Source organism: Heterodontus francisci, chromosome 34 (assembly GCF_036365525.1).
Source record: "Heterodontus francisci isolate sHetFra1 chromosome 34, sHetFra1.hap1, whole genome shotgun sequence".
NCBI classification, from domain to species: Eukaryota; Metazoa; Chordata; class Chondrichthyes; order Heterodontiformes; family Heterodontidae; genus Heterodontus; species Heterodontus francisci.
In genome coordinates, this window is record NC_090404.1 from 18,207,628 (window position 1) to 18,234,804 (window position 27,177).

The window sequence follows — 27,177 nt, forward strand, 5'->3', positions numbered from 1 at the left end:
TACAGCGAGCTCACCACTGGTATCAGGCCCACCGGCTGTCCATGTCTCCGCTTTAAACACGTCTGCAAACGCGACATGAAGTCCTGTGACATTGATCACAAGTCGTGGGAGTCTGTTGCCAGCGTTCACCAGAGCTGGCGGGCAGCCATAAAGGTGGGGCTAAAGTGTGGCGAGTCGAAGAGACTTAGCAGTTGGCAGGAAAAAAGACAAAAGTGCAAGGGGAGAGCCAACTGTGTAACAGCCCCGACAAACAAATTTTTCTGCAGCACCTGTGGAAGAGCCTGTCACTCTAGAATTGGCCTTTATAGCCACTCCAGGCGCTGCTCCACACACCACTGACCACCTCCAGGTGCTTACCCATTGTCTCTCGAGATAAGGAGGCCAAAGAAAGAAAGAAATCATGTTTAACCAATTTACTGGAGTTCTTTGAAGGAGTAACATGCGCTGTGGATAAAGGGGAGCCCGTTAACGACTGTACTTGGTTTTCCAGAAGGCATTTGACAAGGTGCCGCATTAAAGGATATTGCACAAAGTAGAAACTCATGGTGTAGTGGAGTAACATATTAGCATGAATAGAAGATTGGCTGGCAGAAAACAGAGGATACATAAATGGGTCCTTTTCTGATTGGCAGGATTTGACGAGTGGAATCCTGCAGGGGCCTCAACTTTTTCCAATTTATATCAATGATTTAGATGAGGGGAGTGTAGGCATGGTAGCTAAATTGGCAGATGACACAAAGATAGGTAGGAAAATATGTTGTGAAGAGGACATAAGGAGGTTGCAGACTGTGATAACAGAATTTTCAAGAACAGAATAATATGTGGACATTTAAGATGAAATAATTAATCATGTATTACTAACAAACTAACTTCGGAGCTGCACAGACAGCTTATCAGTAATGACTTCATAGCTTTAGAGCATCAGCAGACAGCTTATCAGAAATTAATAGTAGCCTATTCAGTGCTGTCGGGACAGCTTATCAGTACAAATAGACTAACCAGCTAAAACCTAGCAGGACAGCTGCAGCTGTTGAAGACTAACCCTTTGTATGACAATCAGCCCAACGTTCCCAGGAGATAAGGGAATAAGAAACTGCTTGAGGAGAGGGCGACAAGGCAGTGCCCCAATCAGGCCCTGACACCAAGAAACTGCAAAGTTTGTGAACCAATTGGGAACATAAAGGGGGTGTCACTAATTTGTAAAAAGAACTATAAGAAAGGCTTGAATTCCCTCCTCCAGCACGGAGGAAGAGGGAGGAGAGCCCAGGTGTTGTTGTTGTTCGCTTTGCTGATGATGTAACCACTAAGTACTACAATAAAGTTTCTTATAGCTACAGTCGGACTTCGTCTCTTTTTGGTGTAACCAATGAGAACATAACAAAACTGAGATCCAACACAGACCAATATATATAGGTTGAGTGAGTGGGCAAAATCTGGAAGACGGAGTATAATGTGGGAAATGTGAAGTTGTTCACTTTGGCAAGAAGAATAAAAAAGCAGAGTATTACTTAAATAGAGAGGGCTCTATGTATTTTAGTGCATGAGTCACAAAAAGTAATAAAGAAGGTGAATGGAACGCTACCCCTGATTATGAGAGGAATTGAAAATAAAAGTAAGGATGTTATGCTTCAGTTATACAGGGCATTGGTGAGACCACATCTGAAATACTGTGTGCAGTTTTGGTATCCTTATTTAAGAAAGGATGTAAATGTGCTGAAGGAGGTTCAGAGGAGGTTTACTGGATTGATACCTGGAATGAGTTTGTTGTCTTATGAGGAAAGGTTGGACAGACTGGGCTTGTTTTCACTGGAGTTTAGAAGAGTGAGGGAGACTTAACTGAAGTATATAAGATCCTGAATGGTTTTGACAAGGTGGATGTGGAAAGGATGTTTCCTCGTGTGGGTGAGTCCAGAACTAGGGGACACTGTTTTAAAATTAGGGGTCGCCCTTTTAGGACAGAGATGAGGAGAAATTTTGTCTCTCAGAGGGTTTGTGCAACCTTGGAACTCTCTGCCTCAGAAGGTGGTGGAGGCGGGGTCATTGAATATGTTTAAAGCCGGGGTAGATAGATTCTTGTTAGGCAAGGGAATTGAAGGTTATCGAGGGTAGATGGGAGTTTGGAATTCGATACACAAACAGATCAGCCATGATCTTATTGAATGGCAGAGCAGGCTAGAGGGGCAGAATGGCCAATTTCTGCTCCTAATTCGTATGTTCATTTGTATGACCAATTCCGAGTGTTTGTTTTTGCCTTCATGGGATATCTTAGCTGAGACTACTTGAGAACTGATACAGCTCATTTGATATGGCTTAAAATTAATGGTGCAGGATCAGTAGCTGGCAAGTCGCTGGTCTGCAGCAAAAACATTGGTCTGTCAATAGGAATTTGAAACTTGTTTCCATTTACACAGCAGTGTGTGTCTGAAGTAATTTCTGAAAACCCTGCACAAACTGATTATGTGAATATCCTGCAGTGAGCATGAACTGTATAAACTGAATATATCCTGTGCTTTGCAGTAACTGAAGTGATCTGGAATTTCCACTTATCAGTTTGCTCAGGTGTATGGCTGAATTCCATTCATTGATCATCTCCATTTTCACTGTCTACTGCCCCAGTCACACTGTAAACCTTGAGTCAGTGTGAAGCTGTCTTTTGCACCATAGTGATGCAAGACAAGGAGTATAACTCTGGCCATCTTTCTTCAATGTGTGGTTTGGCATTGCTTAAGATTATCTGGAAAAGGCTGTCCTGCACCACAAGTGTTGTACATCGGCTACAGTGCAACTATCCTGTGAACTCTCTGCAGTTACTGTAAATGGTCACTGGGCTTCTGAGGCTGATGGCACAATACTCTGTACATGTATGAATATGTATATACAGAGTGCTGCCTTTCTCCAAGCCTACACAATAGTTATGATTTTCAGCTCACCTTGCTGTTAAATGCAGCTGCCACTGCACCAATTGATGCAGTAGAACAGGAGCCAGAAGTGTTCATCACTGTTGGGATATACAGCTGTCCATTGGACCTGCTGCATTGTCACAGGGCCATGACCAAACTTTTGAGCCTGATTTGGGGATGATGCAACAGAACCTCAAACTTGTTACTGTAGAGGTCGTCATCGTCGGCTATCCCTCGATTCGAGGATGACGTCTACTCAAGGTCGCGAGTTTCTGCCATGGGTCTTCAGGTCACTGAACAGGCCTATTCTCGACCCGCAGATCTTTGGTCACATGGGGCAGGACGTCCCACCAGGTAGTGGGACCCGGAGTGCAGGATTTGCTTCCTGGAGGTACAACATTAGTCTCATTACTTTTCCACTGTCACTAGCAAGATCTGGTACAATTTTTACATTGCATAATATTTGGATCCTTTGAAGAGGAAAATCACATTTTTAAAAATTTTTCATTAAGATTATGAGATCTGCACTGCAAACAGGATTATTTTAGTTTAGAATCTTTATAGTATGACAAATTACCATGAGTCATATTTAAAAACAAACATACTATTTTAAGAGGCACCATATTGAAGTTAATAAGGTTATTTTCCTCTTTTGTGCTTGAAGATAAATAATTGTCTGAAGGAAAATTGGGTCGGGAGTATCACTTTCTCCTAACAGAATGTATGTGATATTCCTGTCCATTTAATTTAATGGACAGCAAATTGGACAGGCTGTATAACTGGTATACAATCCTCCCTACCTGGTTTTACTTTCTGCTTCGTTCAGGTGATTATGTCACAGCACAAAATAAGAACAATGACCCCAGTTATGTTCAAGTTTCTGGATTGTCAATGTCTCATAAATGTTTACTTTTTATTAATTTATATACCTACTGATTTGTTCACATCACTTACCAAGGTACCAGAACGTGCCATCTGGTATGTTTATATATATCGCTTTCCATTAAAGTTGACACATCTTCACAGAACACCTTTTACATGAACAAGCTATAAATAGGCAGAAGCAGGACATTGAGAACATGAAGCTCCGTAAAACCAATTATCAGCTGTCAGGTAAGTCTCATGAAATTGTATTCTGAGTACAGTGCAATTTTATTCATTACATATGCAAAATTGTACAAAATTACCATTACTCAACCAGTTTGCTTCAATAACAGTGCTATAATTACATGATTCATTGTCCAAAAAAAAATCAGACGTTTGGTCTTTGGCCACTAATTTTCAGACCTTTTGGTCTTTGGTCACTTTCACCCCTGCATTTGTTTCTTGTTTTTGTGAAATACTCTCCCTATTAGTGCTGAACTACTGGATAACTCTGATTACATTTCTATGTGTTGATACATGTCTATAAAGTGTCTGTGTGTCCAGATTTAACGAAGTTGTGATTTATAACCAATAAATGATGTTTCGGGCATGACTTGTAGTCTGGTATCTTGGTGATTTGTCAAGAAAGATTTAATTCACTCACTCAGCAGCTTGAGAGGAACCAGACTGAGGTTTAATGAACATAAGAAATAGGAGCTGGTAGTGGGGGTGCTGTAGCAGAGTGGTTATGTTACTGAACTAGTAATCCAGAGGCCCGGACTAATGATGCAGAGACATGAATTCAAATCCCACCATGGCAGTTCAGGGTTTTAAGCTCAATCAATTAAATAAATCTGCGATAAAAAAGCCAGTATCCGTAATGGTGACCATGAAACTACCGGATTGTCCTTAAAAACCCACCCGGTTCACTAATTTCCTTGAGGAAAGGAAATCTGCCGTCCTTACCCAATCTGGCCTATATGTGACTCCAGACCCAGAGAAATGTGGTTGACTCTTAACTGCCCTATGAAACAACCTAGCAAGCCACTCAGGTATGTACAAAGAGGCAGCTCACAGCCACCTTCTCAAGGGCAATTAGTAATAGGCAAAAAACACTGACCTTTCCAGCAATGCCCACATTCTGTGAATAAATAGAACAATTGCCTCATCCCAGGAACCAGACGAGTGAACCTTCATTGCATTCCCTCAAGGGCAAGTATGTCCTTCCTTTGGTAAGGAGACCAAAACTGCACACAGTATTCCAGGTGGGGCCTCACCAATGTCCTGTATAATTGCAGGAAGACTGCTTGACTCTTATACTCCAATCCCTTTATAACAAAAGCTAACATACCATTTGCCTTCCTAATTGCTTGCTGTACCTGCATGTTAACTTTCTGTGATGCATGTACAAAGACACCAGTTCCCTCTGAATGCAAACATTTCTCAGTATCTCACCATTCACAAAAAAATTTTTTTTTTTATTTTTCATATCAAAGTTGATGACTTCACACATCACATTGTATTCCATTTGTCACGTTCTTGCCCACTCACCCAACCTGTCTATATCCCTCTGCAGCCTGTTTGTGTCCTCCTCACTGCTTACTTTCCCACCTAACTCTGTATCATCAGCAAACCTGGATACATTACACTCAGTCCCCTGTTACAGACAGGTAGGTAATGGGGGTGACTGGCTTCCACTTTTCACCTCCCAACTGATCACAGATAGTGGTATTCTTAAACTCTTGTTTCAGTCCCTGAGTGTCTTGAGGGTCAAATAAACAGACCAACAGCAGGAAAGAAAGATAACTATTGTTTCCGCAATAACTGAATTGTTGTCAACCTTCACCCACCACACATAAGGATAGATCGAAAGGAAAAGGTAAGATGCACTTAAAGCCCCAAGTGATAAAAGAGTTTTGTGGTTTGCAAAAACCTGTTGCATCATTTCTGGAGGAAAATCTTTTCAAAGGTGCAGGCCTGGATGTTTGTAGTCTTGAACTTGCTGAAGTGCTGCAGACTTCTGATTTACTTCTGCTGGTGGGGAATTCAAAGTCACCTTGCAATTTCTCTCTGTCTCAGTTGTCCAGAGATGGATTGAAACTGTTTTTGCAGACATCACACCTTTGCTCAACTGGTCGGCCTCACAGCTTCTCTGGCTGGAAGTTTGGCCTTCAGTCTCTCTCTATCTCCCTCTCTTTAAGGAAATAGTCTGATCAGCTTGTTTTAGTTATGTGAGCAAAGAATACTCTCCCCTGCAGGGTTTATACAATGTCTTTGAACGTGCACCATTGTTAAAAATGGGGTTTGAAGATGGCTCATCATGATACCGTGGTGTTAGGTCACACTTATTATTTTGGTTTTGAATCCACAGTCTCCCTCTCTGCCAAGGTCTTTGATAACTCAATTGTTGAAGATAGGAGCCACTTTGCTTTGAATTGCCTGTTTCCCATTCACAGTTTGCATGGCACAGTGGTTAGCACTGCAGCCTCACAGCTCCAGCGACCCGGGTTCAATTCTGGGTACTGCCTGTGTGGAATTTGCAAGTTCTCCCTGTGACCGTGTCGGTTTTCGCCTGGTGCTCTGGTTTCCTCCCACATCCAAAGACTTGCAGGTTGATAGGTAAATTGGCCATTATAAATTGCTCCTAGTATAGGTAGGTAGTAGGGGATTATAAGGAAGGTGGGGATGTGGTAGGAACATGGGATTAGTGTAGGATTAGGATAAATGGTTGGCACAGACTCGGTGGGCCGAAGGGCCTGTTTCAGGCTGTATCTCTAAATAAAAAATAAATAATGTCTTCCCAGGGCTGGACCAGATGTGATGATGGGTTTTGATCTCCAACAGCCCAGATGTATTTTGTATTACAGGAGGGGAGTCACCTGACCCCCTACCCAATCTTGTCTGCTGCAATGTGTCCATGTTTTGGAGTTTAACTCACCAGTTCATTTTTTATAGATCATAACTGCTCCAGTTCACTTCTTTTTTCATCCTTGCTCCTCCTGTGAGTGTAACAGCTGAGTCTGTCTGGGTTCAGTTCTACACTCACTGGTTTCCCTCTTTCTCCTCCCCTGAAGGTGCTGACTCTCTCGCTCTCTGTACGTGCTCTCTCCCCCTCCTCCAACACTCTGCCTCTCCCTGTCCATTGTAACATCTCCCAGTTCTGTTGATGGACTCTCACTGACCACTCTCCATTTCTCCTTCTTATGCAGATGCTTCCTGATCATCGCCATTTCATATAATCATACAGCAGAGAAGGAGGCCTTTTGGCCCATCGTGTCTGTGCCGGCCATCAAGCACCTATCTATTCTAATCCCATTTTCCAGCACCTTGCCCGTAGCCTTGTATGCTATGGCGTTTCAAGTGCTCACCAAAATACTTCATAAATGTTGTGAGGGTTCCTGCCTCTTCCACCTCTTCAGGCAGTGTGTTCCAGATTCCAACCATGCACTGGGTGAAATTTTTTTTCTTCAAATCCCCTCTAAACCTTACCTTAAATCTATGCCCCCTGGTTATTGACCCCTCCACAAAGGGAAAAAGTTTCTTCCTATCTAATTTATCAATGCCCCTCATAATTTTGTATACCTCCATCATGTCCCCCCTCGGCCTTCTCTGCTCGAAGGAAAACAACCCTAGCCTTTTCAGTCTTTCTCCATAGCTGAAATGCTCCAGCCCAGGCAACATCCTGGTGAATCTCCTCTGCACCCTCTCCAGTGTAATCACATAATGTGGTACCCAGAACTGTACACAGTACTCCAGCTGTGGCCTAACTAGCATTTTATACAGCTCCATATTAACCTCCCTCCTCTTATATTCTGTGCTTTGGCTAATAAAGGCAAGTATCCCATATGCCTTCCTAACCACCTTATCTACCTGTGCTGCTGCCTTCAGTGATCCATGGACAAGTACACCAAGGTCCCTCTGACACTCTGTACTGAGGGTCCTACCATCCATTGTATATTCCCTTGCCTTGTTAGTCCTCCCAAAATGCATCACCTCACATTTCTCAGGATTAAATTCCATTTGCCACTGCTCTGCCCATTTTACCAGCCCATCTATATCGTCCTGTAATCGAAGGCATTCCTCCTCACTATTTACGACACCATCAATTTTCATGTCATCTGTGAACGTACTGATCATATCTTCTATATTCATGTCTAAATCATTAATGTACATTACAAACAGCAAGGGTCCCAGCACCGATCCCTGTGGTACACCACTGGTCACAGGCTTCCACTCGCAGAAGCATCCCTCGACCATCACCCTCTGCCTCCTGCCACTAAGCCAATTTTGGATCCAATTTGCCAAATTGCCCTGGATCCCATGGGCTCTTACCTTCTTAACCAATCTCCCATGTGGGACCTTATCAAAAGCCTTACTGAAGTCCATGTAGACTACATCAACTGCTTTACCCTCATCTACACATCTAGTCACCTCCTCGAAAAAGTCAATCAAGTTAGTTAGACATGATCTCCCCCTGTCAAAGCCATGCTGACTATCCCTGATTAATCCCTGCCTCTCCAAGTGGAGATTAATCCTGTCCCTCAGAATTTTTTCCAATAGTTTCCCAACCACTGATGTTAGACTCACTGGCCTGTAATTACCTGGTTTATCCTTGCTACCCTTCTTGAATAATGGTAGCACATTCGCTGTCCTCCAGTCCTCTGGTACCTCTCCTGTGGCCAGAGAGGATTTGAAAATTTGTGTTAGAGCCCTTGTTATCTCCTCCCTTGCCTCACATAACAGCCTGGGATCCATCTTGTCTGGGCCTGGGGATTTATCCACTTTTAAGCCCGCTAAAACAGCTAATACTTCCTCCCTATCAATGCTAGTTCAAGTATATCACAATCCCCCTCCCTGATCTCTACACCTACATCGTCCTTCTCCATAGTGAACACAGATGAAAAGTAATCATTTAAAACCTCACCTATGTCCTCCAGCTCCACACACAGATTGCCACTTTGGTCCCTAATGAGCCCTACTCTTTCCCTGGTTATCCCTTTGCCCTTAATATGCTTACAAAATGCCTTAGGATTTTCCTTCATCTTGCCCGCCATTGTTTTTTCATGTCCCCTCTCCGTTCTCCTTATTACTTTTTTAAGTACCCCCTACACTTCCTATACTCCTCTAGTGCCTCTGCTGTTTTCAGCTCTCTGAATCTGCCATAAGCCTCCTTTTTTTCCTGATCCAATCCTCTATATCCGTTGACATCCAGGGTTCCCTGGATTTGTTGCACCTACCCTTCACCTTAACAGGTACATGTCAGCTCTGAACTCTCACTAGTTCCTCTTTGAATGACTCCTACTGGTCTGATGTAGACTTTCCTACAAGTAGCTGCTCCCAGTCCACTTTGGCCAGATCCTGTTTTATCATCTTAAAATCGGCCTTCCCCCAATTCAGTACCTTTATTTCCGGTCCGTCTTTGTCCTTTTCCACAACTACCTTAAATCTTACAGAGTTATGATCACTATCCCCGAAATGCACCCCCACTGACACTTCTACCACTTGTCCAGCTTCATTCCCTGGGATGAGGTCCAGTACTGCCCCTTCGCTTGTATGACTTTCTACATATTGGCTCAAAAAGCTCTCCTGTATGCATTTTAAGAATTCTGCCCCCTTTAAGCCCTTTGCACTAAGACTATCCCAGTTGATATTAGGGAAGCTGAAATCCCCTACTATTATTACCCTATTATTTTTACACCTCTCTGAGATTTGCCTACATGTCTGTTCCTTTATCTCTCCCTGACTGTTTGAAGGCCAGTAGTACATTCGCAGCCAAGTGATTGCTCCCTTTTTGTTTTTAAGTTCTACCCATATGGCCTCATTTGAGGAACCTTCTAAGATATCATCCCTCCTTACTGCAGTAATTGACTCCTTGATCAACAGTGCAATGTCACCTCCTCTTTTATCCCCTCCCCTGTCATGCCTGAAGATTCTATCCCCTGGAATATTGAGCTGCCAGTCCTGCCCCTCCCTCAACCATGTCTCTGTGATGGCAATAATATCATACTCCCATGTGCTAATCAACGCCCTCAATTCATCTGCCTTACTAGTAAGACTCCTTGCATTAAAATAGATGCAATCCAGCCTTGCATTTTTCACTTGTGCCTTAACAGGCCTATATTTGCTCTGCCTTCCAGACTGACTTAGTTTCTCTTTTATTTTTGACTGTGCATCATCCCTTACTGTACCTCCACTCTGTATCCCAACCCCTGGAAAATAAGTTTAAACGTCGCCCCCCCCCCCCCCCCCCAACAGTACTCGCAAACCTCCCAGCAAGGATATTGGTCCCGTTCCAGTTCAGGTGCAACCCGTCCAACTTGTACAGGACCCAACTTCGCCAGAAACAGACCCAGTGATCAAGGAAACTAAAGCCCTCCCTCCTGCACCATCTCCTCAGCCACATATTCATCTGCTCCATCCTCCTATTCCTATACTCACTAGCACGTGGCACTGGGAGTAATCCAGAGATTACAACCTTTGCGGTCCTGCTTTTTAATCTGCTACCTAGCTCCCTAAAGTCTCACTCCTCTACACTTTCCCCAAAACCTTGGAAATTTCCCCTCTGAAGTTTTTATCTAATTCCCTTTTGAAAGTTATTATTGAATCTGTTTCCTCCACCCTTTCAGGCAGTGCATTCCAGATCAGAACAACTCACTGTCTAAAAACATGTCTCCTCACCTCCTCCCACTGGCTTTATTGGTTAATTATTTTAAATCTCTGTCCTCTGGTTACTGACCCTCCTGCCAGTGGAAACAGTGTCTCCCTCTCTACTCAATGAAAATCCCTCATCATTTTGAACCGGTCTGTTAAATCTACCCTTAACCTTCTCTGCTCTCAGGGGAACAATCCCAGCTTCTCCAGAGAACTGGAACTCCTCATCCCTGGTATCATTCTAGTAAATCTCCTCTGCAAGGCCTTGATTCTTTTCCAAAATCTGGTGCCCAGAAGTGGACACAATACCCCTGCTGAGTATGCTGTGGAGACTCAGTCATTGATATGTTCAGGACAAAAATCAAGAGATTCCTAGATGTGAAAGATATCAAGGGATATGGGGATCGTGTGTGAAAATGGGGTTGAGGTTGATCAGTTATGATCTAGTTGAATGGTGGAGCAGGCTCGAGGGGCTAAATGGCTTGCTCCTGCTCCGATTTCCTATGTTTCTATGAGATCTAACTAGTGATTTATAAAGGTTTAGCAGAACCTCCTTGCTTGTTTACTCCAGAGTTCTGTTTATAAAGCCAAGGATCTGGTCTGCTTTTTAAACAGCTTTATGAATTTGTACTGTCACCTTCAAAGATTTGTGTACATGCACCCCCCAGATATCTCTGATCCTACACTGTGATTTTTTGTTGTTGTATTCTTTCATGGGATGTGGGTGTCGCCGGCAAGACCAGCAACTTTTTTGCCCATCCCTAATTGCCCTTGACAATTGAATGGCTGGCTCGGTCATTTCAGAGGGCAGTGAAGACTCAACCACATTGCTGTGGGTCAGGAGTCACATGGAGGTCAGACCGGGTAAGGACGGCAGATTTCCTTCCCCAAAGGACATGAGTGAACCAGAAGGGTTTTTACAACAATCGATGATAGTTCCCTGGCACCATTACTGGGACTAGCTTTAAATGCCAGACTTTTATTGATTACGTTTATATTCCACCAGCTGGCATGCTGGGATTTGAACCCTTGTTGAACTCATTCACATGGGCCTCTGCATTTCTCATCCAGTGACATCATCACTATGCGGCCATCTCTGCATTTAGTTTGTGTAGCCTCTCCCCATTCTTCTTTCCAAAATGCATTACTTTACACTTTACCGCATTAAATTTCATCTGTCATGTATCTGCCCATTGCACCAATCTGTCAATATCTTCCAGAGAGCTGGTACCATCCTTCGAACTGAATAGCAATCCTTTACAGACACTCCCTGACCAGTCTCCATTTCTCCTCCACTTACAGACACTCCCTGACCAGTCCGCCAAACAATTGGAGTGACTGAGTGGGCGGGGCTGATCCCGGATCTCCCTCGTTGGCTGAAACTCTGTATCATTGTGAAAGGTGATTTCTCTCAAACTCCAGGAGCAAACTGTTCTTGTTCTGTTGTGGCTTTAAACAGATGAAACCCTGTGGGTGTGGAGCAAACATTTCAACATTTGTTAGTGAAGTGGATTCATTCAGGACAGACAACAGGGATTATTTCAAGGAACAACAGTGTGGACTGAGAAAAGAAATGCAGTGGATGTTGTGTAGATGGATTGTCAAAAGGTGTTTGATAAGGTGTCAGACAGGAGGTTTGTTGGTAAAATTAAAGCTCACGGAATTTAAGGGAGTGGGGCAGCGTGGATAGGAAATTGGGTAAAGGGCAGAAAACAGAGAATCGTGGTTAATGGATGTACTGAGTGGAGGGATGGAAACAGTGGTGTTCCCCAGGGTCAGTGTTGGGAGCATTGCTTTTCTCAATATAGAGAAATGATCTGGGCTTGGGTATATGGGGCACAAGGTCAAAATCTTCAGACGACTTTAAAATAGTGAATGTGGGGAACTGTGAGGAGGAATGTAAGTGACTCATTATGAATACAACGGTTAGGAAATGGGACAGGGAGATGTCAGTTGAAACTTACCACATAGAAATGTGACATGATAGAGATTGGGAGGAACGAAATGGGAGGAAGTGGACATTAAATGGGATAGGTTTAAAAGGAGTAGAAGAGCAGAACAGTAAAGAGGTGGAAGGTTCTAGCTAACACCTTGTCTTAGCAGGTTGGAGAGTCCAGTCCCAGGGATTTTAATTCCTTGTTAAGAAATATAAGCTGAGCAGATTCTCTGTCCTCTACCATATCTTATATTGATCCATCAATTAGAGTAAACATGCAAGTCCCGCGTGTCCACAGTCACATACACGAGGTTAGCCCACTGGATGGAACCTTGGGCACCCTGAGCTTGATCTCTGGTGTCTCCAGTCCCGACTGCCCCCTTACATCAGTATCCCCTCACTTTTATACCCTGTAGTGATCCAGCTCTGGCACCTGACTCTTCTTTGTCTTCACTGCTGGGTTTTGATGGGAAGTGAGGAAAAGACAGCTGGAACTTCTCCAATCTGTGATTTACAAGGACACATTCCCTGGTTCCCAGCGGCTCCTTTTCTTCAGTAATGTTCTCATTATCCCTAAACTACCCTGCCTACTGTTAATCCTGTTATTTCTTACAGTTTCACAATTATATATATAAACATCAGACATTATAATCGAATCTATTCTATGACTCACTCTAGTTTCAGTTTATATTGTGGTTAATAACAGACAAACCCTGTCCTTTCCCCTGATCTGATTAGAGTTTCCAATGAGCTAATTCGGTGGTATGGAATGTCTTATCAGTGTTGCCATGATGACCTGTCTGCAGTGAAGTGCCTGTTTGAGTTTCTAATTCAGATTAAACTTCTACATCCCACAATACACATTATATCAGTTATTTGATGTCAATGTATTTTAGCCATATTATGTAAATATTTCTAAACCCAACAAGTGGTTCAGAGACACAAGCCTTTAAAAGTGGGAGGACAAGTTGATAAAGTGGTTAAAAAGCACATGGGATCCTAGTTTTATAATTCGGGGAGTAGAGTACAAAAGGTCAGAGGTCATGTAAACAAACCATTGGTTAGGCTGCAGTTAGAATATTGGGTCAAGTTTTGGGATCTTACACCAGGAAGGATGTCAAGGCCATGGAGAGGGTGCAGAAGAGATTCACTGAGATGATACCAGGGAAGAGAGGCTTTAGTTATCAGGAGAGATTAGAGAAACTAGGGCTCTTTTCATTAGAACAAAAGATTGTTGGAGATCTGAGGGAGGGCTTCAACATTTCATTAAATGAGGAAAATCTATTTGCACCAGTTGGTAGGTCAGTAATTAGAGGGCATCACATTCAAATCATCACCAAAAGATTCAGACCTCGGGACGAAATATCGAGCAGACAGTACAAAAATGTTGAGGACACTCACTGTCCCTCTGGAAGTGTGCCCAGGAGAGAAACTGATGGGTTTCTCTCATCTTTGGGTGCAATGTTGTTCTTATCGAGGTAATGAATATCAGTGCCTGGAAATGGAGCATTCAGTGCACTGAGTGTCTGCTTGAAGCATTCTCCAGTCAGACACAGTATGGATTAGATACAGAGTAAAGTTCCGTCCACACTGCCCCATCAAACACTCTGAGGACAGGTACAGCACTGGGTTGGCTGCTGCCTAATTGGATTGCTGAGTGCTGATTGCAGCAACGAGGTGCAGCTGACTGCTGCAGTCAGTGAATAGGAGGAGTTGCGGCTGGGGAGAGGAGCTGCCACAGGGGAAGCAAGTGCTACAGTTTTTCAACAACTTTAACTGCAAGAGACTAAAAAAGAAAAGAAAAAACGGGTGAGATACAGAGTAAAGCTCACTCTACACTCTGCCATCAAACAATCGGCGGGCAGGAACAGCATGAGGTTAGATACAAAGTAAAGCTCAATCTACACAGTCCCATCAAACACTCCAAGGGCAGATACGTGTTCATATTACCAATACCTTCCTTGTATACTAAGACTAGGAGAGGCACTCTGGAATATAGAGGGAGCTGAGACGTTGGTAGTGGGGGAAATTCTAGAGTCCATTATCAAAGATTTCATAGCAGAGCACTTAGAGAACAGAGGTAGAATCGGGCAGAGTCAGCATGGATTTACGAAAGGGAAATCATGCTTGACAAATCTACTAGAATTCTTCGAGGATGTAACTCGCAGAGTTGATGAGGGGGGGCCAGTGGATGTGGTTCATTTGGACTTTCAGAAGGCTTTCGACAAAGACCCACATAAGAGATTAGCGTGTAAAATTAAAGCGCTTGGGATTGAGGGTAGTGTATTGCGTTGGATAGAACATTGGCTGGAAGACAGAAAACAAAGGAGAAGGATAAATGGGTCTTTTTCCAAACGGCAGGCAGTGACTAGTGGGATACCGCTGGGATCGGCGCTTGGACCCCAGCTAGTCACAATATATATTAATGATTTAGATGAGGGAACCAAATGCAATATCTCCAAATTTGCAGATGACACAAAACTGGGTGGGAGGGTGAGTTGTGAGGAGGATGCAGAGAGGCTTCAGGGTCATTTGGACAAGTTGAGTGAGTGGGCTAATGCATGGCAGATGCAGTGTAATGCGGATAAATGTGAGGTTATCCACTTTGGTAGCAAAAACAGGAAGGCAGATTATTATCTGAACGGCTATAAACTGAGAGAGGGGAATATGCAGCAAGACCAGGCCTTCATAACGAGAGGATTCGAGTACAGGAGCAGGGCTGTCTTGCTGCAATTATACAAGGGAATATTGTGTGCAGTTTTGGTCTCCTTATCTGAGGACGATGTTATTGCTATAGAGGGAGTGCAGCGAAAGTTTACCCGACTGGTTCCTGGGATGGCGGGACTGACGTATGAGGAGAGATTGAGTCGGCTAGGATTGGGGGTAGTTCAGGAGACTGAGTGGGGCATCTCATAGAAACCTATAAAATTCTAACAGGACTTGACAGGGTAGATGCAGGAAGGATGTTCCTGATGGTGGGGGAGTCCAGAACCAGGGGTCATAGTCTAAGGATACGGGGTAAACCTTTCAGGACTGAGATGAGGAGAAATGTCTTCACCCAGAGAGTGGTGAGCCTGTGGAATTCACTACCACAGAAAGTAGTTGAGGCGAAAACATTGTATGTTTTCAAGCAGGAGTTAGATATAGCTCTTGGGTCTAAAGGGATCAAAGGGTATGGGACGAAAGCGGGAACAGGTTACTGAGTTGGATGATCAGCCATGATCATAATGAATGGTGGAGCAGGCTCGAAGGGCTGAATGGCCTACTCCTGCTCCTATTTTCTATGAGACCTGGCCATGAGAATAACCGAAGGTCTGAGAACTGAAATAATCTAGAGTAATGATGAGGTGTTAGTCCTGGCTCGGTGCTTACATTCTCATCTCTGAGTCAGTAGGTTCTGGGTTCAAATCTGCATCCAGAGACTTGAGCACATAATCTAGGCTGATATTCCAATGTAGTACTGAGGGAACACTGCAGTGTCAGAGGTCCCATATTTCACACAACACCTTCAGCCAAGACCCCAACTATCCTGTCAGATGGACACAAATGATCTCAAAGTTATCTCGAAGAGCAGAGGTTTTCTCCCCAGTGTGCTGTCAATATTCATCCTTCAGGCAACATCACTAATTTTACGGCCACGTGGTGAGATTTGGGTTGTTCCCACTGTTGAACTCCCACCTGACCAGAGCAAAGCGTGTTTTGTTTTAAGGGTTTAGCCCCCTGGTGTTTTATTTGTCAAATAAACAGACAGTAACAGGCTTTCGTGTAGGTTTTAAAACAAAAAGTCAATTGTTTATTGATCAATACACCTGATCCTGAAATTGTCACACCCACATCCACTCATGCATTCACTCAAATACGCAGACAAGAGACTAATAGAGAGGGAAAAAGGGGGAAGCAATTCTAAGTGGGTGGGGGGGTAGGTAGATTTCGGCGGCGGTCTTGGTGAACCTGTTGAATTCTCTTGGAAATCCAGTTCCCATTGTTTGCAGGCCTGAGGTGTTTTTAGGTTTCTCTCTTGTTGAAAGTTCACTGCTGTATAGAGTAGATACAGAATTCTGTAGCAGGGCATGTGTTTCTGGTTTGCTGGAAACAAGCTTCTTGATACTGCCTTTTTCTCAGGTGTCTCTCTCTCTCGGCTGCTTTTTAAGGCAAAGCTGCCATTACTTCTCACCTCCAGGTAGGAGACGCTTTGGTCTCTCCCAAAGGTGATGTCACAATGGCCCAGGACGTGGCTACTTCACACCTTCTTTGTTTCAGAAGAACCCATTCAATATGGGAATATTCTAGGAGGGGTGCAATTGACACCTCTTAGCTTTGAAGATTTTCCTTTGTTTATTCAAACTGTCTGACAGGGACAAAGTCCAAGTCCTTTTCCTTTGGCAGCTATTTTGGAACATTGTACACTTTTTAAAGAAAGGTCCATTTTTTAAAAGATAGAGTCAGTTTTTATAACTTCAGAATTTTGTCCATAATTCCTATCATTACACCTCTTGTGTGTGTGACACCAAGAAAAGATTATGTGGTCAAGGCCAATTTTCTGTTTGTGGGACTCGCTGTGCACAATTTTTCTGCTGCATTCCTGACGTTAAAAGGACTTGCATTTATACAGCGCCTTTCATAACCTCAGGATATTCTAAAGCATTGTACAGCCAATGAATGTCTTTTGAAGTGTCATCACTGTTGTAATGCAGGAAAGACAGCAGCCAATTTGCACACAGTAAGATCCCACAAGCAGCAATGTCATAATGACCAGACCATCTGTTTTACTGATGTTGATGAAGGCATAAATATTGATCAGGACACCGGGGATAACTCCCCTGCTCGTCTTTGTAATAGTGCAACAGGATCTTTTACATTCACCTGAGGCGGGGCCTCAGTTTAAATTTTCATCTGAAAGACAGGATCTCCGAGCATGCAGCACTCCCTCAGTACTGCACTGGAGTGTCAGCCTTGATTTTTGTGCTCAGGTCCTGGAGAAAACTTGAACCCATGACCTTCTGACTCAGAGGTGAGAGTGTTACCCACTGAGTCACAGCTGTCAACAGCACTGAGTAAACATCAAAAGAACTTCATTATCTGTAAAAACACTATGGGACATTCTGATGTCATGAAAGGCACTTTACAAATACAAGTCTTCCACAAAAAAAAAGGAGAAAAGGCCCAAAAATGTTACAGTCACTAACAGAACATCAGTCTCCTCTTATCTTAGAAAAATCATATCATATATCCGAAATAGTAAACTCCAGCCCAGTTACAGGAATTATAAACTGAAATAAATCCCAACATGGTCCAGTCCTGGATGTGATTAACAACAGCAATAACAGCAGAATCCAATCCCTGCAGTCACTTGTGAACTCGCTGGTGTGTCAGCAGGTTGGATGAATCAGTGAATCCCTTCCCACACTCTGAGCAGGTGTATGGCTTTTCCTCAGTGTGAACCCGCTGGTGTGTCAGCAGGGCGGATGAGTGAGTGAATCCCTTCCCACACACAGAGCAGGTGTATGGCCTCTCCCCAGTGTGAGTGCGACGGTGTCGCAGCAGGGTGTAAGACTGGGTGAATCCCTTCCCACACTCAGGGCAGGTGAATGGCCTCTCCCCAGTGTGAGTGCGCTGGTGTACAGTGAGATCAGATGATCGCTTGAACCCACTCCCGCAGTGAGAACACCTGAATGGTTTCTCGTCGGTGTGAATGCGTTGATGGGACATCAATTCAGTGGAACTTTTATAGCAAGTCCCACAGTTTCGACATTTAAAAGGTCTCTCATCAGTGTGAACTCGCTGGTGTGTCTGCAGGTTGGATGACCGAGTGAATCCCTTCCCACACTCGGAGCAGGTGAACGGCCTCTCTCCAGTGTGAACGCGCTGGTGTATCAGCAGGTGGGATGACCGAGTGAATCTCTTCCTGCACACGGAGCAGGTGAACGGCCTCTCCCCAGCGTGAACTCGCTGGTGTATCAGCAGGGTGGACGAACAGGTGAATCCCTTCTCACACTCGGAGCAGGTGAACGGCCACTCCCCAGTGTGAACTCGCTGATGCGTCAGCAGGTTGGACGACCGAGTGAATCCCTTCCCACACTCTGAGCAGGTGAACGGCCTCTCCCCAGTGTGACTGCGCCGGTGAACTTCCAGTTCTGATGGGTAATTGAATCCCTTCCCACAGTCCCCACATTTCCACGGTTTCTCCATGGTGTGGGTGTCCTTGTGTCTCTCCAGATTGGACGATCAGTTGAAGCCTTGTCTACACGCAGAACACGTACGGTTTCTCCCTGTTGTGAATGGTGTGATGTTTTTCCAGGCTGTGTAACTGGTTAAAGCTCTTTCCACAGTCAGTGCACTGGAACACTCTCACTCGGGTGTGTGTGTGTGTCTTGGTGATTTTCCAGTCACACTGATGTTTGAAATCTTTTCCCACAGACAGAACAAACATTTCTCCTTCCACATTCAAAGGCCAATGATATTCAGGTCCTGATGAATCGAGTGACTGTCAGATCCTGACGTGCTGTTTAGTTTGAGTTTCCCGTCTGTAAATCTTTCCCTTCTAATACCCTATAAAAGGAGTTTACAAAGGTCATCACTGTCAGTACAGGATAAAAATTCAGAACAGACAGTTCTAGTTTCTATGGAACATTCTTTCCTCTCTCGTTCTCCCCAAACATGTGGTCCATTCAAACTAAAAGAAGCCAAAACAAGCAACAAAGTCCCAACAATAGCAAAGGGAACCTTCTGAGATCGACCAGAATGGCGTTACCAGTGTCTGTGAGACATTCTGTACCCTGAAGTACCCCTCCCGGCACGGACAAGACCATGAAAGACAGAGCGGCAGACACAGAGACACCCTCATCCCCAACATGGTCCCTGCACATCCTGGACCTACACATTGCTGTTTTAACCAGGCCCAAGAGCAGATCCAGGAGAAGGTTGTCTGACTTACTCACCACCCCCCTCCCCCTCTCACCAAGTGACCAAAGATTAGGAGAGTGGAAGTAAATTGTAACCAAAGCTTTTGATAAGGTCCCAGATGACAGACTGGTCACCAAAGTAAATGCCCAGGGGATCCAAGGCAAAGCGGCAAGTTGGAGCCAAAATTGGCTCAGAGGCAGGAAGCAAAGGGTAACAGTCGATGGGTGTTTGTGTGACTGGAGGCTGTTTTCAGTGGGGTTCTGCAGGGATCAGTACTCGGTCCCTTGCTTTTTGTGGTTATATATCAATGATTTGGACTTGAATGTAGGGGGTTTGATTAAGAAGTTTGCAGATGGTACAAAAATTGACCGTGTGGTTGATACTGAACAAGAAAGCTGTAGACTGCAGGAAGATATCAATGGACTAGTCAGGTGGGCAGAACAGTGGCAAATGGAATTCAGTCTGGAGAAGTCTGAGGTGATGGATTTCCGGACAGCTGACAAGGCAAGGGAATATACAATAAATGGTAGGATACTAAGAAGTACAGAGGAACAGAGGGACCTTGGTGTGCATGTCCACAGATCCCTGAAGGTGGCTGGTAGGGGAATTAGGTGGTTAAGAAGGCATAAGGGATACTTGCCTTTATTAGCCAAGGCACAGAATATAAGAGCAGGGATATTATGCTGGAACCGTACAAAACACTGGTTAGGACACAGCTGCAGTACTGCGTGCAGTTCTGGTCAGCACACCATAGGAAAGATGTGATTGTATTAGAGAGGGTACCGAGGAGACTTACAAGGATGTTAGTTGGACTGGAGAATTCTAGTTATGAGGAAAGATTGGATAGGGTAGGGCTGTTTTCTTTGGATCAGAGGAGGCTGAGGGGAGACCTAATTGACATACATAAAATTATGAGAGGTCTGGGTAGAGTAGAGAGGAAGGCCTTACTTTCCTTGGTTGAGGGGTCTATAACCAGAGGGCATAGATTTAGAGTAAGAGGTAGGAGGTTTAAGAGGGAATTTGAGGGGAAATGTTTTCACCCAGAGGGTGGTGGGATCTGGAACTCACTGCCTGGGAGGGTGGTACAGACAGAAACCCTCATAACATTTAAATAGTACTTAGATATGCACTTGAAGTGACCTAACCTACAAGGCTACGGACCAAGAGCTGGAAAGTGGTATTTGGCTGGATGGCTCCTTGCTGATGATGGGCTGAATGGCCTCCTTACATTCTGTAGATTCCTAGAGATACTAAGTTGAGGAGCAGCCCCTTCAGGTGACTACGCAGGGGCTGTAACCTCTCACACTGAGTATATACATGACCCACGGACTCCTCTCGGCTCTAAAGATCACACACAGCCTGCGAGTGGGCGAAGCTGCTTAAAGCCCTGTTGTCCAGGATGCTTCATCTCCTGGGCACTAGGACCTGGTTTGGAACAGAGACACGGTGAAGCCCCACCCACTCTCTACATCCTCACCAAGATGGCCACACATGCGTCCTGACCTCACCCTCTCCAAGATGGAGGCGCTGTAGTCTCTTATTCGGGGCCTCAGGCCGACCCCAGGTGTTTATGAAGCTTCCCAGCCCAGCCATGGCTCCAATTCCTCCCCTGTGCCCACAATCTCCTCCCGAACTGCCTGTTCCATCTGACACCGTCTCCATCACCTGCACTGCATCTGCTCAAAACACAATCCGATTCTGCGCCAGTGCACTGGGCTCCTGCAGTCATTGATAGGGGACTTTCTGACCCAGAGAGAGGCCTGGGTAATTAATTCACCATTGAATGGTCCAAATGTCAAATGGATTATTATTTTTGTGACATCCCATGATGACTGGGGCCGGGGAGACAATGAAGAAAATTATTAAATAAATTATACAGAAACCCGAGTGCCCGGCATATCAACTATGGCGTGAAGTACAATGGGACTTCTGTTCATTACCCACATTTGGACTCAGGAATTAGAAGGATGTTTTCACAATTTTCAGATGACACCAAATTGGTGGTTGAACTAATGTGGAGACTGCACTGAAATCCAGGAAGATATAAACAGGCTGGCAGACTGGACAGATAAATGGGAAATGAAATTCAACACAGTGAAATGTGAGCTGGTTCATTTTGGGAGGAGGAATAAGGAGGCCAGTTATTGGTTAGAATGTAAGAAATTAAATGGAGCAGAGGAGCAAAGAGATCTGGGAACAGAGTCACATAAATCACTAAAAGGAGCAACACAAGTCGATAAGAGAGCAAAGAAAGAGCTGATGTTCTTTTCTAGAGGAATACAATGTAACAGCAGGGAGGGAATGTTAAATTTATAGAGAACCTCACTTAGAAGGACTGTGAGCTGTTCTGGTCTCCATATTAAAAAAGGATATTGAAGCACTGAAGAAAGTGCAGAATAGATTTACAAAGATGTCACCAGAGAGGATGCTACAATCCAGCAAGATTGAGCAGGCTGGGGCTCCTTTCTCTGGTAAAGAGAAGACTAGGTGGAGATCTGATAGAGGTCTTTAAAATTATCAGTGAGTCAGAACAAGGGAGCAGCAATATAAGACAGACATTAACAGGTCAAATAGAGAACTTAGGAGGAATTTCTTTACTCAGAGTGGTGGGAATGTGGAACTCACTGCCACGTGGAGTGGTTGAAGCAGATAGCAATGATGTGTTTAAGGAGAGGCTCAATATATTTATGAAGGAGAAGGGAATAGAGGAATGGGGGGGGGGGGGGGGCAGGGTGGGATGAGGCAATTAGATTGGGAGGAGGCTCATGTGGATTATAAACACCAGCACAAACTAGTGGGGCCAAACAGCCTGTTTCTGGGCTGTAATTCTGTGTATGTACAGTAGGGGGTGGATTAACGCTCGGGTTTACAGGGCCCAGGGATGGAATAATGAAAGGCCTGGCTCTAAGTTTTAGACTATGCCCCCAAGTGCTGGGTTCCCCAACCAGTGAAAATAGTTTCTCTATATTTACCCTGTCAGTTTCATTCAATATCTTGAAAACTGTGATCAATTCACGCCTTAATTTTCTGAATTCCAGAGAATACAACCCTCAGCGAGTTGGTTCATTCTGGCAGAAGGAAGAGGGAGAGGCAATTATATACTTAATGGTGCAGTTCTAAAGAGTGTGCAGGGATGGAGGTACCTGGGGGTTCATGTGCATAGATCATTGAAGGTGGCAGGACACATTGAGAGAACAGCTGGCAAAGCAAATGGGATCTTGGGCCTCATAAATAGAGGTATTGAATGCAAGAGGAAGGAAGTTATGCTGAATTTTTATAAAGTTCTGGTTAGGCCACAACTGGAGTATTGTGTCCAGTTCTGGTCACCACACTTCAGGAAGGATGTGAAGGTCCACGAGAGGGTGCAGAGGAGATTTACCAGAATGGTTTCAGGGATGAAGGAATTTAGCTACAATGTTAGGTTGGAGAAGCTGGGGTTGTTCTGCTTGGAGCAAAGGGGGTTGAGGGGAGATTTGGTAGAGGTGTACAAGATTGTGACAGGTTTAGTTAAGGTAGACAAAGAAAAGCTGTTCTCATTAGCTGATGGTACAAGGACTTGGGGACACAAATTAAGGTTTCGCACATGAGTTACAGGAGGGATGTCAGGAAGAAGTTTTTTTACGCAGCGAGTGGTAATGACCTGGAACTCTCTGCCTACGAGGGAGGTGGAAGTGGAGACGATCAATGATTTCAAAAGGAAATTGGATGGGCACCTGAGGGAAATAAACCTGCAGGATTACGGGGATAGAGCGGGGGGAATGGGACTGACTGGATTGCTCGACAGAGAGCTGGCATGGAATCAAAAAGCTGAATGTCCTCCTTCGGTGTTGCAATGACTATGACTCATTTGTGTAATCTCTATTTGTTATTTAACCCTTGGAGTCCAGGTATCATTCAGGTAAATCTACACTGCACTCCCTCCAAGCCCAATATATCCTTCCTAACGTGTGGTGCTCAGAACTGAACACAATACTCCAGGTGTGGTCTAACCAGGGCTTTGTGTATCTCAGTGCTTTTCCAGTCACACTGATACCTGAAATCTTTTCCCACAGACAGAACAGACAAACCTTTTTCCTTCCACATTCAAAGGTCGATGATATTCAGGTCCTGATGAATCGAGTGACTCTGTCAGATCTTGATGTGATGTTTGATTTGAAACTCCCCATCTGCAAATCCTCCCTTTCTAAGCCCCTGTAAAAGGAGTTTACAAAAGTCATCACTGTCAGTGCAGGATAGACATTCACAACATTCTCTCCTCCTGCTTCCTGGCCCGGGATGTCTGCACATGCGCCCTGCTGCACACTGTCCTGAGGGAGACAACACACCATCCTGGATTCGCATCTGCGGCTGCAGAAACGGCTGTCTATTTCCCTAACTGTTGAATCTCTTTTCACTATTGCTCTTCCAATCACCTTTGTGCTCCCTGCGCAGCTGAGCCAACCGTGGTGCTATGGATGTAGCTCTGCCTGCACTCCCCAGATGAACAATCACCTTCATCAGTACTCAGAACTGAACACTGGCTGCAGAGTGAGATGCTCTCAGGAGTCTCCTGCACTACCTGCTTGTTTTTTTCTTGACTGTCTGTTGGCCACCCGTTCCCTCTTTCCCTACATACTCTTAAGCTGCACGGTGACCACATCTCTAAAAGTGCTATCCACGAAGCTCTCAATCTCACAGATGCGCTGCAACGAAGCCAGCTGCTGCTCATGCTCCAAAACCCAGAGGTCCAGGTGCTGCAATTGATGGCACTTCATGCACAAATGATTACCCAAGACACGGGAAGTGTTCTGGAGTTCCCACATAGCACAGGATGTGCACTGCAGAGGTTGGAGCAACCCTGCCATTCCTCTATTTATTCAATAATAAACCTTGCTACTCCTCCTAAATCTTACCGATATGAATAAACCTTACTACTTAAAAATAAAAGACTCACAAGCTACTCACTTCCTTTCGGTTATATAGAATCACAGAGTCATTTATGGCACAGAAGGTGGCCATTCAGCCCATTGAGACTATGCCAGCTCTCCACGGAGCTGCCCAATTAGTCCCCCTCCCAGCTTGATTCCCCTAGCCCTGCAAGTTTATTTTCTTCATTAGTTTGCTTAATTAAAAGCATGTAATTTTAAGTCTTACTGTGGGATGTAGCGGTACGAATGATTAAAGCATCCCAATGATTTTTCTTCCTCTGTTATTTGAACTCAGCTAATGCCTCAATCAAACCAGCGGAGAGAGGGATTGCATAACCACATGAGGTGCTCCTACCCTAGTAACCAACAACATGTTGCAGCTTTTTCCAAACCTTGGGAGATATCGCCTTGCCTCGTGTGTTAAAGTTCATATACCCAACATCAAGGAATCTCCAATGCAATCAGCTGTTTATTTATATATCAGGTTACAAGATACTGGCAACACAATATCTGAAACAAAAACAAGAAACACTGGAAATACTCAGCAGGTCTGGCAGCATCTGTGGAGAGTCAGTGACCCTTCTTCGGAACTTATATCTGAATATCTCAATAATCTGAAGCAGCACAAGCTGACTGACTCCATCCTCTTCTGCTTTCCTTATTGCTGACAGCATCTCACCTCCTGATGTCACTTAAATCTCGGGAAGCTCCCCCTAATTCTGAAGAAAACGGGAATGTTTAATTTCCAGCTCCTTGTACTAACTTCCTAACTTTGAAGAAAGTGAAACAAAGCTACAATACTTACCAGCCAATCAACTCACAGGCTTCCTGACTCGGTGGAAACGGGAGAAGAAACCAGGAAGCGGCTGCGAGGATGGGGGAGGCGCTGCACCATCGCTTTAATGGAGCCCCCTCCCTCTCTCCGGGACCCTCGCCGAACTCGGCGGCTCTGATTCGGGGCCTGAGAGCCGCTGAGACTCCGTATTGCTGAGGCCACGCTCGGCCTCGTTCAGCTTCCGGGAGCCGCACCGCGCATGCTCCACTCAGTGGGGGCAAGCTCCGGGGCCACCCCGCGCCTGCGCATTCCGGCCCTGCTCCGATCGATAGGTCATATTCCAGCGCGCCGAGCATTCTGGACAGGATAGTCTACCATTTATACATAAATGGTATGGAAAGTTCATGTTTCATGCTGACAAAAATACAATAGTATAAAACAGGTATATAATAAAAGCAAAATACTGCCGATGCTGGAAATCTGAAATTTTAAAAAAAGAAATGCTGGAACTGCTCAGCAGGTCTGGCAGCATCTGTGGAGAGAGAAGCAGAGTTAACGTTTCAGGTCAGTGGCCCTCCTTCAGAACTCATGATGGTCTGATGAAGGGTCACTGAACTGAAACGTTAACTCTGCTTCTTTCTCCACAGATGCTGCCAGACCTGCTGAGCATTTCCAGCATTTCTTGGTTTTATTTTAGTATAAAACAGGTGATTGCCAACAAACTGACAACCACTGACACACACGCAAATGTACCTTCACTGACTGAAACGTCACTGTCTGCAGCTGCTAGGAATAAAGAAGGCGCTGCTAAATTCGACACAGAATCACAGAATTGTTACAGCGCAGAAGGAGGCCATTCGGCCCATCGTGTCCGCACTGGCTGTCCGATAGAGCAATTCCCTCAGTCCCATTCCTCTACTTCTCCCATAACCATGCACATTCTTCCTTTTCATATAACTGTCTAATTCCCTTTTGAATGCTTCAATTGAATCTGCCTCCACCACTTTCTTAGGCAGTGCATTCCAGAACTTAACCACTCGCTGCGTTAAAAAGTTTTTTCTCATGTCCCTTTTGCTTCTCTTCCCAAATACTTTAAATCTGTGCCCTCTCATTCTTGATCCTTTCACCAGTGGGAACAGTTTTTCTCCATCTACTCTGTCCAGACCTCTCATGATTTTGAATACCTCTCAGCCTTCTGTTCTCCAAGGGAAACAGTCCTAACTTCTCCAATCTATCTTCATAACAGAAAATCCTCATCCCTGGAAGCATTCTCGTGAATCTCTTCTGCACTCTTTCCAATGCCTTCACGTCTTTCCTCAATTGTGGTGCCCACAATTGGATGCAGTACTCCAGCTGACGCCGAACTAGTGTCTTGTACAATTTCAACATAACTTCTTTGCTCTCGTACTCTATGCCTCTATTAATAAAGCCCAGGATCTGTATGCTTTATTAAATGCTCTCTCAACCTCTACTGCCACCTTTAATGACTTATGCACATATACATCTCGGTCCCTATGTTCCTGCACTCCCTTTAGAATTGTGCTCTTTATTCTATATTGTCTCTCCATGTTCTTCCTACCGAAATGAATCACCTCACATTTCTCTGCATTGAACTTCTGTCACCTGTCTGCTCATTCCACCAACTTGTCTAAGTCCTTTTGAAGTTCTACACTACCATCCTCACAATTCACAATGCTTCCAAGTTTCGTATCATCTGCAAACTCGGAAGTTGTGCCCTGTACACCAAGGTTTAGGTCATTAATATATATCAAGAAAAGCAAGGGTCCCAACACTGATCCCTGGGGAACTCCACTGCAAACCTTCCTCTAGCCCGAAAAATGTCCATTACCACTACTCTTTGTTTCCTGTCACTCAGCCAATAGTTATATGCCTATAGAAAACTTTAGGATTTCCTTTAATGCTAGCTGCCAGTCTCTTCTCATGCTCTCTCTTTGCTTCTTTTAGTTGCGTTTTCACTTCCCCTCTGGACCTTCCATATTCATCTTGGTTCTTGATAGTATTTTCTATCTGGCATCTGTTATAAGCACACGTTTTCTTCCTTATTTCAATCTCTTCCTCTTTTATCATCCAGGGAGCTCTGGATTTGTTTGCTCTACTTTTCCCCTTTGAGGGAACATACCTTGACTGTGCCCAAACTATCTCTTCTTCGGAGATAACCCATTGTTCTTCTACCGATTTTCCTGCCAGCTTTTGACTCCAATTTATTCACCCCAGCTCCAT

At 44.5% G+C, this 27,177-nt stretch overlaps 1 protein-coding gene across 2 annotated transcripts; it reads right to left on the reverse strand.

The window, feature by feature from the left end:
- Positions 1–15,849: 15,849 nt before the first annotated feature.
- On the reverse strand, positions 15,850–25,202 carry LOC137349150 (zinc finger protein 774-like). 2 transcript variants are annotated; one of them, XM_068014557.1, is made up of 3 exons: positions 24,967–25,202; positions 23,322–23,445; positions 15,850–18,900 (listed from the first exon to the last, which is right to left on the reverse strand). In XM_068014557.1, exon 3 carries the CDS (start codon positions 18,538–18,540, stop codon positions 17,698–17,700), a length of 843 nt encoding a protein of 280 aa, XP_067870658.1. In that variant the 5' UTR covers positions 18,541–18,900; positions 23,322–23,445; positions 24,967–25,202; the 3' UTR covers positions 15,850–17,697. The 2 variants fall into 2 exon arrangements, 1 of the variants encoding a protein (XP_067870658.1); XR_010969256.1 differs by lacking the exons at positions 15,850–18,900; positions 23,322–23,445 and adding an exon at positions 24,613–24,880.
- Between the last annotated feature and the right edge of the window lie 1,975 nt (positions 25,203–27,177).